Raw genomic sequence first — 12,416 nt, 5'->3', positions numbered from 1 at the left:
CTCTGCCTGCCGTCTCCCCCCATCTTCCTCTGCCTGCCGCCTCTCCCCACCTTCCTCCGCCCCATCCTCTGCCTGCCGCCTCTCCCCACCTTCCTCCGCCCCATCCTCTGCCTGCCTCCTCCCCCCACCTTCCTCTGCCTGCCGACTCTCCCCACCTTTCTCCGCCCTTTGCTTTCTACATAGACTCAAATAGGTAGCTGTAATCCGATCCCTCAGTAAGTTGGGAGTCCTTGCTTTTGACCAAGAAGACTGTTTTTTTTTTTTTTGTTTTTTTTTGGGGGGGGGGGTTGTGGAGGGGGGACTGATGACTGATGTCTCTGACTAGATATATTATAAAGTTTCTTATTTTTGCGTGTACTATTGTCTTATGCAATTTTTGTTGAAAAAGCAGTGACCATGTGAATGAACATAGTCTTTAGAGTTGGTTTTAAGCTGTCCTCCCCACCACAAGTCCCAGACTTCCAATATATCAGTGTGCCGCCACTATAACGTCTAAAACATGCAGGGTCCTCCAGAGCGAGCTCTTAAAGGGGTGGTCTCTTTTCAGAAAATATTTTTAACTCTGCTGCAGTTTGTTATAAAATAACCCCCTAACTTTAAAAGCTCTTCCGTTAATCACCCTTAACTTGTCCAGTCCAGAGTCAGTGCTGCTGTTAACCATTGTGCTGCCGACGTCACATGGACAGCGCGGCGGGCAGTTGGCGAGCTCTGCTGGTGTTGACGGGACGCCCCGCTCGGAGCTCACTGATTGGCTATAGATGGTGATGTCAGACCAATATCGGACGCCGGGAGTAGCGGCACAGTTTGCTTGCACCCGGGGACCAAGATTTTCTGAAAAGAGAAACCCCTGTAAGATTGATAGATGATGGCTCTTCATCACTTTTTCTATACATTTCGTGGTGTCTTGGCGCCAGCAGCCTTTACATCGTACCATTTTCTTCTCCAACAGCTTGGCATAGTGGAGTATTAGCAAACTCTGGATTAGCCATGATAGGATTTTCCTTGTTGTCCTGTTTTTTCATTCATCGCACCATAGAACAAACTCGGCTCTGCTACATGCGCAGACGCACTACTCTGTAATTGTTTCTCCCCTTTACTAGTGCGTCCGCGGAGATAACGAGCGAGCGCCCGGCTGTGTATTCTGCGCTCGCTCATTGGTATGTTAATCCCGGGGAAGGCTCCCGATAATGGAGAATGGATGGATGTGATTAGGGACCCTGACAAACTGCCAACTTCTTTCATAAAGTGGGTGGGCTCCGGCGGGACGTTTTCACTGCTCGCTGACAGATTGCCATCAGTTTGGTAACCGCTACAGTAAATTCTCATGCTGCCGTCTTCACAGCACATCACATCAAGCCGCGCTCACAATCGGAGGGGAATAATTATCTCTTCCTTTTTTTTTTTTAACAAGGACGAATCTTAGAAATGAGCTGAAACCGCAACTTTTAATCACGGCCATTTATACCTAATGTTTTTACATTGGAGAACGCCTGTCACTTATACGTCCCTGTCACGTGCGTCTGAGCGGTGGGGTGGAATTAAAAAAAAAAAAAAAAATCACCGGTAATATACAGCATGGTGCAAATGTTTTACGCAGATGTGGTAACATTTTTGCAAAGTAGGAATCCTTTCAAAAATAGAAATGTTTTAATATTTTTATCCACAAAAGATAAAAGGAGAAATGTAAATCACCTCCATATCTGCGACCGCCATCACTTCTTTTCAGTATTTATCACTTAGTTTTAGAAGAATCTCTGCAGGGAGGTGTTTCCAAACATCTCGGAGAACTAACCCCAGATCTTCTGTGCATGTCGCTTGTGCAAATCCTTCTGTATCTTCATGTAATCCCAGACAGACTCGATGATATCGGGGATCTTTGTGGTCGGCTCATCACTTCCAGGACTTTGTTCTGCTTGACGCTGATGATGGTTCTTAATGACATTGGCTGTGTCTTTGGAGTTGTTGTCTGGTGGCAGAATAAATTTTAAGTCGATCAGATGCCTCCCTGATGGTATTACATGATGGATAAGTATCTGCCTGTATTTCTCAGCAACAAGGACACCATTAATCCTGACCGAATACTCAATTCTGGTGAAATGTATCCCCAATTTTACAGAACCTTCCACCATGCTTCACTGCTGCCTGCAGGACCATCCACCATGCTTCACTGATGCCTGCAGATCCTCATTATTGTGCAACTGTGTAGTCCTTCAAAGCACAGTCTGCCTTCTGTTATAGCCAAATAGTTCACCTTTTGACTCGTCAGTTCAGAGCACCTGCTGCCATCTTTATGTATCCCCAGGTCCTGTTGTTTTCTTCTGGACATTTTCCAATTTTGCGGGCATGTAAGCATGACGGGTCTTCTGTGTGCTGCATTAAGATTCAACACTGCTTATTTCTTGGCGCCTTCATTGATGGAAAACACAGGTACTTATCCACCATACAGTACCCTCAGGGAGGCGTCTGATTGACTCCAAACTTCTGTAGCAGGACAACAATCCAAACATCCAGCCAATGTCTTTTTTAAGAATGATCTCCAGCATTAATAAGTAGTAATACAGTATACGGCACTGTCTGCTCAATACTTAAGTGAGACTTAAACTGCTGATTTGGGGGGAGTGTACGGAGCGAGACCCCCAACCATCTGCTACTCACTGACTTATCCGAATGATAGGTCATCAATATCTAATCAATTCCTGGAAGCTTGCTTTTGTCGGCCGCATAGACAGCCTTTCTAGTCAGTGGTCTTAGATGCTGCATAGTGGAGTAATGGGAGGGAGGCAACGGTTACATCAGTAGGACCCCCACTGATCGGACAGTTATGACGTGTCCTAGCGGTTTATATGACCAGATTTGTGCGGGTGACGGCTGCACTGGTATCTCCTGTAATAACATTCTGCATATTTATATGCACATCAAATACCAAGCGAGAGGGTAAATGTGTGATAACGTTCCTGCAGCCGGGGCCGCCGGGGAGCGTTGTGCTGGGACTATGGCGTAAGTTACATCTCTTGTCCTTTGCTGCCACCTACAGGTACAAAGATGTGGAAACGTTGGCCAAGGTACGTGTGCCCGACTCTCTGCTTGTTTACATTCTAAAATCTTCCACTTCATTTATTTTCTTTTTCTATGGATCATTAATTTTGATTAGTGGGGGTAGATGTTTGGAATTTTTATTTATTTTATTAATTTTTCCTTTTATTGTAATTTTGGCACATTTGTGGATTTATATAAATATCATGAATGACTAGGTCCCAGCACATAATACATTTTTATATATTTTTGTTATGCTCTGATCAGGTATTTTTGATGTGCATAAATTCAGGATTGTGTATTTCGCCATTAAACTTTCCATCTCCTTAGTCAGGAGGATGCTTTCTCTTTAAGAGGCTTGGCTTTACCATTTTTTGTTATATCCTAAGCTCCGTCGTATTCTAGTGAATAAAGTTTTAAGCTGCAGTACTCGGACAAAACCACTGGACAGCTGTGGCGCTGTTTCTAGAAAAAGGGAGTCACTTTTTTTTTTTTAAAACAACATGGCTTATGAATTCTTGATATGGGAGATGAAAAATGGACGTGGGCACTTTAAGAAACTTTCAGGGTGCTGTCCAGGAAGGTTTGTGTCATAAGGTCCCTGTAAGAATTGGGGAAAAAAATTAACAAATGATATAAACACCTTTTGGGGGATTTTGTTTTTCTATAAGTGCATGTGTTTTGGGCTAAAAAGAAACATTTTTGCAATTGGTTTTCATAAAAAAAAAAATGCCCACTACATCCTGTATATAACATATACTTTTTTTCTGGCTGCAGAATGAGTTGACTGAGAATCTGTCAGTGAGCTCATTTTGATGGAGAGTTTGTGGCCGTTATCTGTCTTTTTCCCGCTGATTAAGGCTGATGCCACACAGTGACGTTAGGCAAAACGCAGGTCACACGGACAGAAAAAAAAATCCCTCTACATGGCGGCACAATTCAGGTAAAGGGGATTGTATTGCCACATGTCAATGACAAGCGAGTTGCAAAAAGTCAAAACCAGTTACTTTTTTTTTTGCGGCGCGCTAGGGGTCACATGTGACTTGCATTTACTGGTCTTGTGCTGCGCCATAGCAGAAGAAATTAGTGTCCCCAAAGGTGGAGGACCCCTTTAATAAAGGTGAAAGGTGGATGTACAGATAAGATTATTGTTGGCAGAACACTTATTTTGGAAGGATCGGTGGCAATCAAACATTTGAGGGCCTGACAGCAGATGATGAGGGGGAGAAAGGACTGGGCATGTTCACTTTCAATATGCTCAATCCTTTGTTTTCACTGGAGTTAAAGGGGTATTCCCATCTCCAAGATTCTATCCCAATATGTAGTAGGTGTAGTAATGATATTATTAGCAAATACCTTCAATTAGAAATGTAGTCTAGTTCTTCTGATTCGTTATGTTGCTTGACCAATGTGCAGGGCATTGCGGTAGCTTAGCTATCCATAGTTACGACCACTAATAGTGACAGCTGTTAGTGGTTGTAACCATGGATACCTAAGCTACTACAATGCTCCGTACATGGAGTAAGCGATACAGCTAATCAGAAGAACTATACTACATTTGCTAATATTATTATTACTACACCTAATCCATGATGGGATAGGATCTTGGAGATGGGAATACCCCTATTAAGCCTTCTCTAGAGTTATCTGCCGTGGCCTATTCCTCTTTCCAAATTGAGAACACATGCACACTCGCAGAAACTGAGCATGCATGGGGGAGTCCGAGGAGATAAGATACCTAAAGGAATGTTGATTTTCCACTTATGAACACTTCTGTACTTTTTTAATGTCCTTTTATTAGGGTCATGTAAGGGGGGCTCATTGGCTACCTGCATTAGTCGCTGTCCGGTTCTGCTCAGACAGGTTCCCTTTGGGCTGGGTATTGCAGATCCACTTTTTCCCCCAGATCTCTGCCTGGCTGGGACCACTGGTTAATAAAATATTGCAAAATGATTTTTTTTTTTCTCCTTTCCTTTGGTTTTTACAGTAATCCCCCCTTTATACCCCTATAATACAGACATAAAAGTTTCAGCTGGTACCTGAAATGACTCGTGTTACAGCCGACTCTTTCATCTCTGATCCGAAAGACATTCTGTCTGTTCCCATCGCTGCGGGACATGAGAGGGTTAAAAGGTTTCGTCTGCCAGAAAATACTGTTCTTCTGTGCGGCGTTTTGTCCCCGTATCTGTTTTTATTTTCTCCTGGAGTAAATTACTGTGATGCGGCATGGAATAATATGTCAGTGGAGAGACGCTTTATTATTTGGAGAATTCAATTTCAGTCACCAGCCGGCCCCGGGTTTCTGTGTATTTTTCTCCCCCTTTTTTTTTTTTCTCTTTCACTTGGCTGCAATAGATGATTATTCTGTCTTAACAGATAACAGGGCTCTTGTACAAGGACGGCTCCGACAGCAAAGATTCTTCAAGACCGACTGGTAGCGTTTCAATTTCTATGATTGTAACTTATCCATAAATCTGTTCTCGTGTGTAATGATCGGGCGCCAGGGATTACAGCCGTAAACTGATTGCTGCTTTTAAGAAATGCTTACAAAAAAGGGTTAGCGTACCGTCCTGATTATCTCATATGGAAGCCTGTTTGGAGGCATTAATATTTTATTATTCATTTATTACTACACATGGAGGCCATAGTATTAACATGAATGCTTAACAAATTCATTAAAAAAAATCTGTGTTTTTGTGCGTGTATGTATGTGTGTGTGTATATATGTGTATATATATATATATGTATGTATGTGTGTGTGTATATATATATATATATATATTCACGCATACATACACACACATCTTAGAGGTTTTCCCAAGAACAAAGTTAATTTTAATCATCGTTATAATCAATAGATCTTTGAATAATAATAATTTCCACAATTAGATGCCATTTTAAAAAAAATGTTCCCGTGCTGAGATAATCTTGTGTCCCTGCTGTGTACTGTGTAATGGCTGAACCCTAGAAAGTCAAGCGCCCCTACTTACTATGTTATATGTGTGAGCATGCTCAGATAACACCTTATCCGAGCACGTTCGCTCATCACTAGTTACAAAACTTTTCTGAGTATGGAACCTGGTGCATGGGCTTAGCCACAAGTCTCCTGACACATGGCTGGCCCGTACTTGGACCATGATATACAGACATTCAGCCATAGGGTATTAGCGCACACTCAGGATTTCCAGCAGAAAATTCTGCTGCAAACCCTGATGTGTTGGAAGGAAAATCACTCTGTAAAATCTTGTTTTTGTTGCATATATGTGAAGATTTTTTTAAAAATTGTTAAGGCGAATTTTCCCCCGCTAATCGGCGTAGGTAAAATCTGCATCAAAAATGCCGAAAGAATTAACATCCTTCAGATTTACAGTAAATCTGCATGAACAAAAAGCAGCACGTGCATGAGACTTCAGGAAGCTTTCACTTTGTACTGCTTGTGACAAAAACTTCCCAGAAAAAAGGCGACAAAAACCGCAACTTGTGCACAAACCCTAAGGCTATGTTTCCACGGTCAGGAAACCTTCAGGATTTGCTGCGGATTGGACTCCCGCGTACGGCATAGTGGATTGGATTTTATGAAATCCTGTCTCCACTATGCGTGCAGGGCCGCATCTTCTCTGGGGGTGACGGGAATATTTATATGATTTTGGAGAGGGTAGAGAAAACAAAAAACAATAAGCTTTGAAGAAAATGTAGTGGTGAAAAGCTGTCAGTGGGTCTGAAAATAATGAATATTCTTTTCAGTCACCAGTTAGATGTGTGCTCCCAAACCACATAATCTCTATGCCTCAGTGATCATTGTTGCCGTTGCAGCCTCTCATCAGGGTGACATCTCACACCAAAATGATTTCTTATAAATTAATCTTGATAACATGACAGTCCCGGTAATTTCACCAGAACGCTTTCTCTCTTTTTCCCCTCTTCTTTCCCTTCTGTAGAATGTATTGGCTATTTTCTGTATTACGTGATTGACAGAATGAGTGACTCGGAGGCACAGGCCATGGAGGAGCATCTGAGACAATACTTCCATCAGCTGAAGGAGATGGTACCATTTTCATTTTTTTCCCCCTCTCTTCTACATAATGCCTGATCCGGCTGACATGTATCTATTAGATTTTTAAATTGCTGCTTTTAAGTAAAACCAGACCACTTCTCAATGTCATGCCAGAAGTTGGAGACTTAAATTATGTCTGAGATAATTCCTGTTAGGCAGTGTTTTAAAACTAAGATTTTTTGTCTCTATATATATTTTTTTTACCCCTCCCCCCCTCCCCTCCATTTTTTTTTTCTGGTACAGGGCTTAACGGTTGACACGAAACAGTACAGGGGGATCCTCAAGTTGCTGGAACGTCATGGACTCGCACAGTTAGAGGAGGTGGGTGTATATGGGAACGAACGCTAATAACATATGTGGTGTATAATACATGTAATATACACTAATATATAGTGTGTATAGAATACTAGGCCTCAAAGCCTTCAAGAAAAATGTTTACTTGCCCATAGCAACCAATCAGAGCTGGGCTTTCAGTTTTGCAACTACTCTGGTAAAATGAAAGCTGCGCTGTTATTGGTTGCCATAGGTTTCCATAATCTGCACAGTATGGGTTTGAAAATGTTTATTTTTCTATAGCCACAAATTGGAGGCAGCTCTCCAGAGTCAAATGATGGAAAAAAAATTATACACTGTGTTCCAAATTATTATGCAAATAATATTTCCTCCTATTTTCTCTAAATTACCTATCTGAATTGCAGTCATTGTTACTTTCCTGTCATCTACTATTCTAGTATAATTGCAATGTTTTGGAACAAACTGCCTATGAAAACAGAATCTTTTTAAAAAAAAAAATAAACACTCACAATGCATGTTCCAAATTATTATGCACAGCAGAGTTTTCAACCTTTTTTTTATTATTTTGAACAAAAAAATGGTCAGTTGTGAAGTTATAAGCATTATCAGCTTATTACAAAATGAAATCAAACAGTTTTCAAGTGAAAACTTTATTCTAGGTGATGTTACATTTGCACGTAGGACCCCTTGTTCGAAAGAAGCTTCTGAACTCTCTCGTCCATTGAATTTGTCAGTTTTTGGATGGTTTCTGCTTCAATTGTTTTGCATGTGGACAGAATACCCTCCCAGAGCTGTTGCTTAGATGTGAACTGCCTCCCGCCATCATAGACACTCCTTTTGATGATGCTCCAGAGGTTCTCAATGGGGTTGAGGTCAGGGGAAGATGGTGGCCACACCATAAGTTTGTCCTTTTATGCCCATAGCAGCCAGAGATGCAGATGTGTTTTTTGCAGCATGAGACGGTGCATTATCATGCATGAAAATGATCTTGCTGCGGAAAGCACGGTTCTTCCTCTTGAACCATGGCAGGAAGTGTTGTCTTAGAAACTCCACATAGATTATGGAGTTCATCTTTACCCCTTCAGGGATCATAAAGGGGCCGACAATCCCTCTCCCCATGATTCCAGCCCAAAACATTACTCCACCTCCTCCTTGTTGGCGCCTTAGCTGTGTTTTCATGGCGTGTCCATCAACCAGCCATCCTCCACTCCATCCATCTGGACCATCGAGCGTTGCACGGCACTCATCAGTGAACAAAACAGTTTGGAAGTCAGTCTTCATGTATCGTTTGGCCCACTGGAGCCGTTTCTGCTTGTGTGCAGTGGATAGAGGTGGTCGACAGGATGGCTTATGCACAGCTGCAAACCTCTGAAGGACCCTGCATCTTGTTGTTCTGGGGACGTTGGAGGCACCAGCAGCTTCAAAAACTTGTCTGCTGCTATGACAAGGCATTTTTGCAGCTGCTCTTTTATGCCTCTTTCACACTAGCGTCGTGCACTGCACGTCGCTATGCGTCGTTTTGCAGAAAAAAAGCGTCCTGCAAAATCGCTTGCAGGATGTGTTTTTTCTCCATAGAATTTTTATTAGCGACGCATTGCCACACGTCGCAACCGTCGTGCGACGGTTGCGTCGGACCGTCGCCACCAAAAAACGTTGCATGTAACGTTTTTTGGTGCGTCGTCTGCAGCATTTCCGACCACGCATGCGCTGCCGGAACTCTGCCTCCCCGCACCTCACAATGGGGCAGCGGATGCGTTGAAAAACCGCATCCGCTGCCCCCGTTGTGCGGCGCTTCCACATTATGCGTCGGTGCGCCGCAACGTCGCATTGCGACGTGCAGTGCACGACGCTAATGTGAAAGTAGCCTTAACCTTACGCAATTGCCTGTTGGAAAGAGTCCTCAATTTTTCCTTATCAGCACGCACACGTGTGTGCTGGGAATCAGCTACATACTTCTTGATTGTGCGATGATCACGATGAAGTGTCTTGGCAATGTTGATTGTAGTCATGCCTTGACCTAAATACTCCACAATTTGTTGCTTCTCAGCAGCCGACACATCCTTTTTCTTTCCCATTTTGGCCAAAAATGTAGGCTGCTTAATAATGTGGAACAGCCTTCTTAAGTAGTCTTGCCTTTATTTGGACACACCTGCCAAACTAATTTGCATAGGTATCTGCAATTGCTTTCAGTGATATAAAGAGCCCTGACACACATCACCATCAATGAGTTTAAATGACAAACAAAAAAATTCTAACCTTATCCCTCCTAAACTCTTTGTGCAGAATCATTTGGAACACAGTGTATTTTTATTCTCCATAACCTGACTTTGAAGTTCTGTCCCAAATTTTAAGAGGTTTATGGTGATTTTGCTTTTATTTCTTGTATTTCTATTTGATATCTCATTTTTTTTTATATGATTAGTTGCTATGGGCAACCATCAGTTTCTTTTAGACAGGTTTGCTTAATCTGCACAATATGGGTGTGAATCTGTCCATCCATCCATCTTCAGTGATGTTGCACATATGACTGCCCTATTTTAGGCGTCCTCTCAAAGCGCACCTACGCCTATAGCACAGTGCGTCATGATGGGCGAATGTGCTTGGATAAGGTGTTATCCTGTTTTTTAGATAATCCCTGCATGTGTTGCGACTCGCGCCCTGTCTCTCGCGCCCTGTCTCTCGCGCCCTGTCTCTCGCGCCCTGTCTCTCGCGCCCCTTCATAACTCTCATAGACTTCAGTGGTGAAAAAGGATCTCTGGGTGACTTGCTGCTTGGAATCGGTTGGTCCTGTTGCAGGCACCGTTGAGTTTTTGGACACCCGAAAAACAAACAAAGAAAAAGACCGCATGTATTAAACATTGAACCTGTCAGCTCTCATGATTAGACTGTTTAATGAGATTCTTGCCTTAACCCTAAAATAAATCAATTTTTAGAGCGTCTTATTAACCTACGTTCTGCAATTCCTCTGTTATTCCTCCTGGATATTAACAACTGTCTGTGTCCCCACTCAGTCTGACCCTCTTGGTACTGAGGGAAGATTTCAGACACCCCACCTCCCCACTGGTAACACCCAGGTGCCCGTTTATTCATTTATTTGTCGGTGAAGTAACCTCCCATAGTAACCGCTAGTGGGAATCCTTTTGTTTGGGGTCTTTAGCGATCTTGGGTACTGCCCCCCATTCGTCTGAGACCTCATGGACTGACACATGATGACCTGTCTGTAGGATCGCTCATCAGTGTGTGACCATTTAGGATCAGAATACCAGTGCCACATGTTTGCTGGAGCGCGGGGGCCCTTCCACTGGTTTTCCAGTTACGGTACTTCATTTGTGATCCGGTGCTGCCGCCGTGCCCCCTTCTAGTAAGAATAAGTCCCTTATCACATAATACCTGAATCACTGCTCATTCTAAAATCCTCTCTTTCCTATACATTTTATGATTTTACTTGACAAGAATCCAAATCGAGGCCTTGGCTCCTCAATGTCCAAATGTAAAATATTGCTAAGATGATGTATATCGGCATCCTCCTCCTGTAATATCACGCCTTAATTTGTACTTCTTGACTTATCCCTGTAGGACCTTAAGAAGTTACTGAAATCCAGTGCATCATTCACGGTGGGTGTACACCAGTCTGACGCAGTTTTTTTTAACTTCCCAATTTAATTTACTATTTGGGCTACAGTTTTTAAGTGTTTAACAGTGTTGTCTTAGCGGCTTTGTCCACTTTTTGTTATTGTCCTTAAATGCATTTATTTGGTAAAAAAAAAAACATGTTTAAGTGGGTAAAATTAAATATTTTGCACAGTTTGCCTTCTTCAGCCTCTCTTACTATTGCTGGCTGCAGAATGAGTTAACTAATATACAGTCAGTGAGCTCATTCTGACCATCTCACGGTGAGTTTGTGACTGTTTTTGCTGTGTTTTTGAGCTCCTCTCAGCTGCATTATATGAAGAGGTTGAGCCTAAACCCTATAATCCCCAGTCCTCCTTGTTCCTGATGGCATAGTGGTTTGGCAAATTTCGACAGTAGGTGCAAAGCTGCTCACAGCGGGCAGAACCCACTAATCTAGAAGTTACTTATCCTGAATGGGTGATTATGGGGTACTCCAAAGGAAAGCCATCACCCGCCTACGGGAAAGGTGATTACGTCAGCCATTCTCCACGGTACTGCTCTCGGAGACGAGCGGAGCGTCCGAGCGCGTGTGCAGTGTTGCTCCATTCCAATGAGAATACATTCGCTTCTTTACGGTGACCGATGGGGATTGCAGTGGTCTGACTCCCACCAATCTAGAAGTTATCCCCTATTGGAATACCCCTCAAAGTGCTTGTTTCAGGACAGTACCATCGATGTGTGTGTCTACCATGGTGTTACTATGTTTGTGTGTGACGATCCTACAGGAGAAAACAGTGGCTGATTTATGGTACCCAATGATATGTATTGGATCACCTATAAATGACCTATCGGAGTGAATAAACAGGTTTTTTTTTTTCCCCTTTGCTCCAGTTGGAACCTCTTGAAAACATTGCTGCACTGGAAGAAGAGCTTGTAAAGCTGGAAAACGAGAACCAGCCCATCCAATCAGTATTATTTAGACTTCTTGGCTTCCTACGTGCAACTAAGGTAATCATAGATTTATTCGCTGGCTCCCGGGAACACTTTTTTTTTTTTGTTATTTTAAAGCCTAAAGTGATGTGATTTTGTCCATCCCCCACCACCACTCCCCAAAAAAAGTTAAAAGCCTTTATCCCTAACAAATTAGACCTGATTCTCTTACTCTAGAACTTTCCATACCCCTTTTGTAGGGGATGTTTTGTCTTTAATCGGTACTCTGCCAGCACTATAGGTCCCATGACTTCCTTTCCCTCATTCCCTGCAGGTATTTTGCCAGATAGTTGAGTGGTTTGCCAGGCCTGAACTGAATTTTTTTTGGGTGCTGAAAACTTTACTTTGGAAAGTTTTGTTAGTCATTGTATTGGCTGTTGGGCCATAAGTGACTAAGGCTCTGAGCTCTTAAATGGTCTCATACCAGTGTTTA

At 42.7% G+C, this 12,416-nt stretch overlaps 1 protein-coding gene across 1 annotated transcript in view; it reads left to right on the top strand.

Annotated features, from left to right (window-relative positions):
* Nucleotides 1-12,416, top strand: part of LRPPRC (leucine rich pentatricopeptide repeat containing) — a 172,945-nt gene that overhangs the window by 62,312 nt on the left and 98,217 nt on the right. Inside the window, exons 15-20 of the mRNA XM_077282385.1 lie at nucleotides 3,035-3,062; nucleotides 5,410-5,467; nucleotides 6,972-7,078; nucleotides 7,331-7,408; nucleotides 10,958-10,996; nucleotides 11,885-12,001. Of these exons, the coding sequence (XP_077138500.1) occupies nucleotides 3,035-3,062; nucleotides 5,410-5,467; nucleotides 6,972-7,078; nucleotides 7,331-7,408; nucleotides 10,958-10,996; nucleotides 11,885-12,001 (427 nt within the window). The remainder of the gene's footprint in view (nucleotides 1-3,034; nucleotides 3,063-5,409; nucleotides 5,468-6,971; nucleotides 7,079-7,330; nucleotides 7,409-10,957; nucleotides 10,997-11,884; nucleotides 12,002-12,416) is intronic.

This window comes from Ranitomeya variabilis, chromosome 2 (assembly GCF_051348905.1).
Source record: "Ranitomeya variabilis isolate aRanVar5 chromosome 2, aRanVar5.hap1, whole genome shotgun sequence".
Classification (NCBI taxonomy): Eukaryota; Metazoa; Chordata; class Amphibia; order Anura; family Dendrobatidae; genus Ranitomeya; species Ranitomeya variabilis.
Note: the sequence above shows the minus strand (reverse complement) of the source record. Positions and strands in the feature narration are given on the sequence as shown.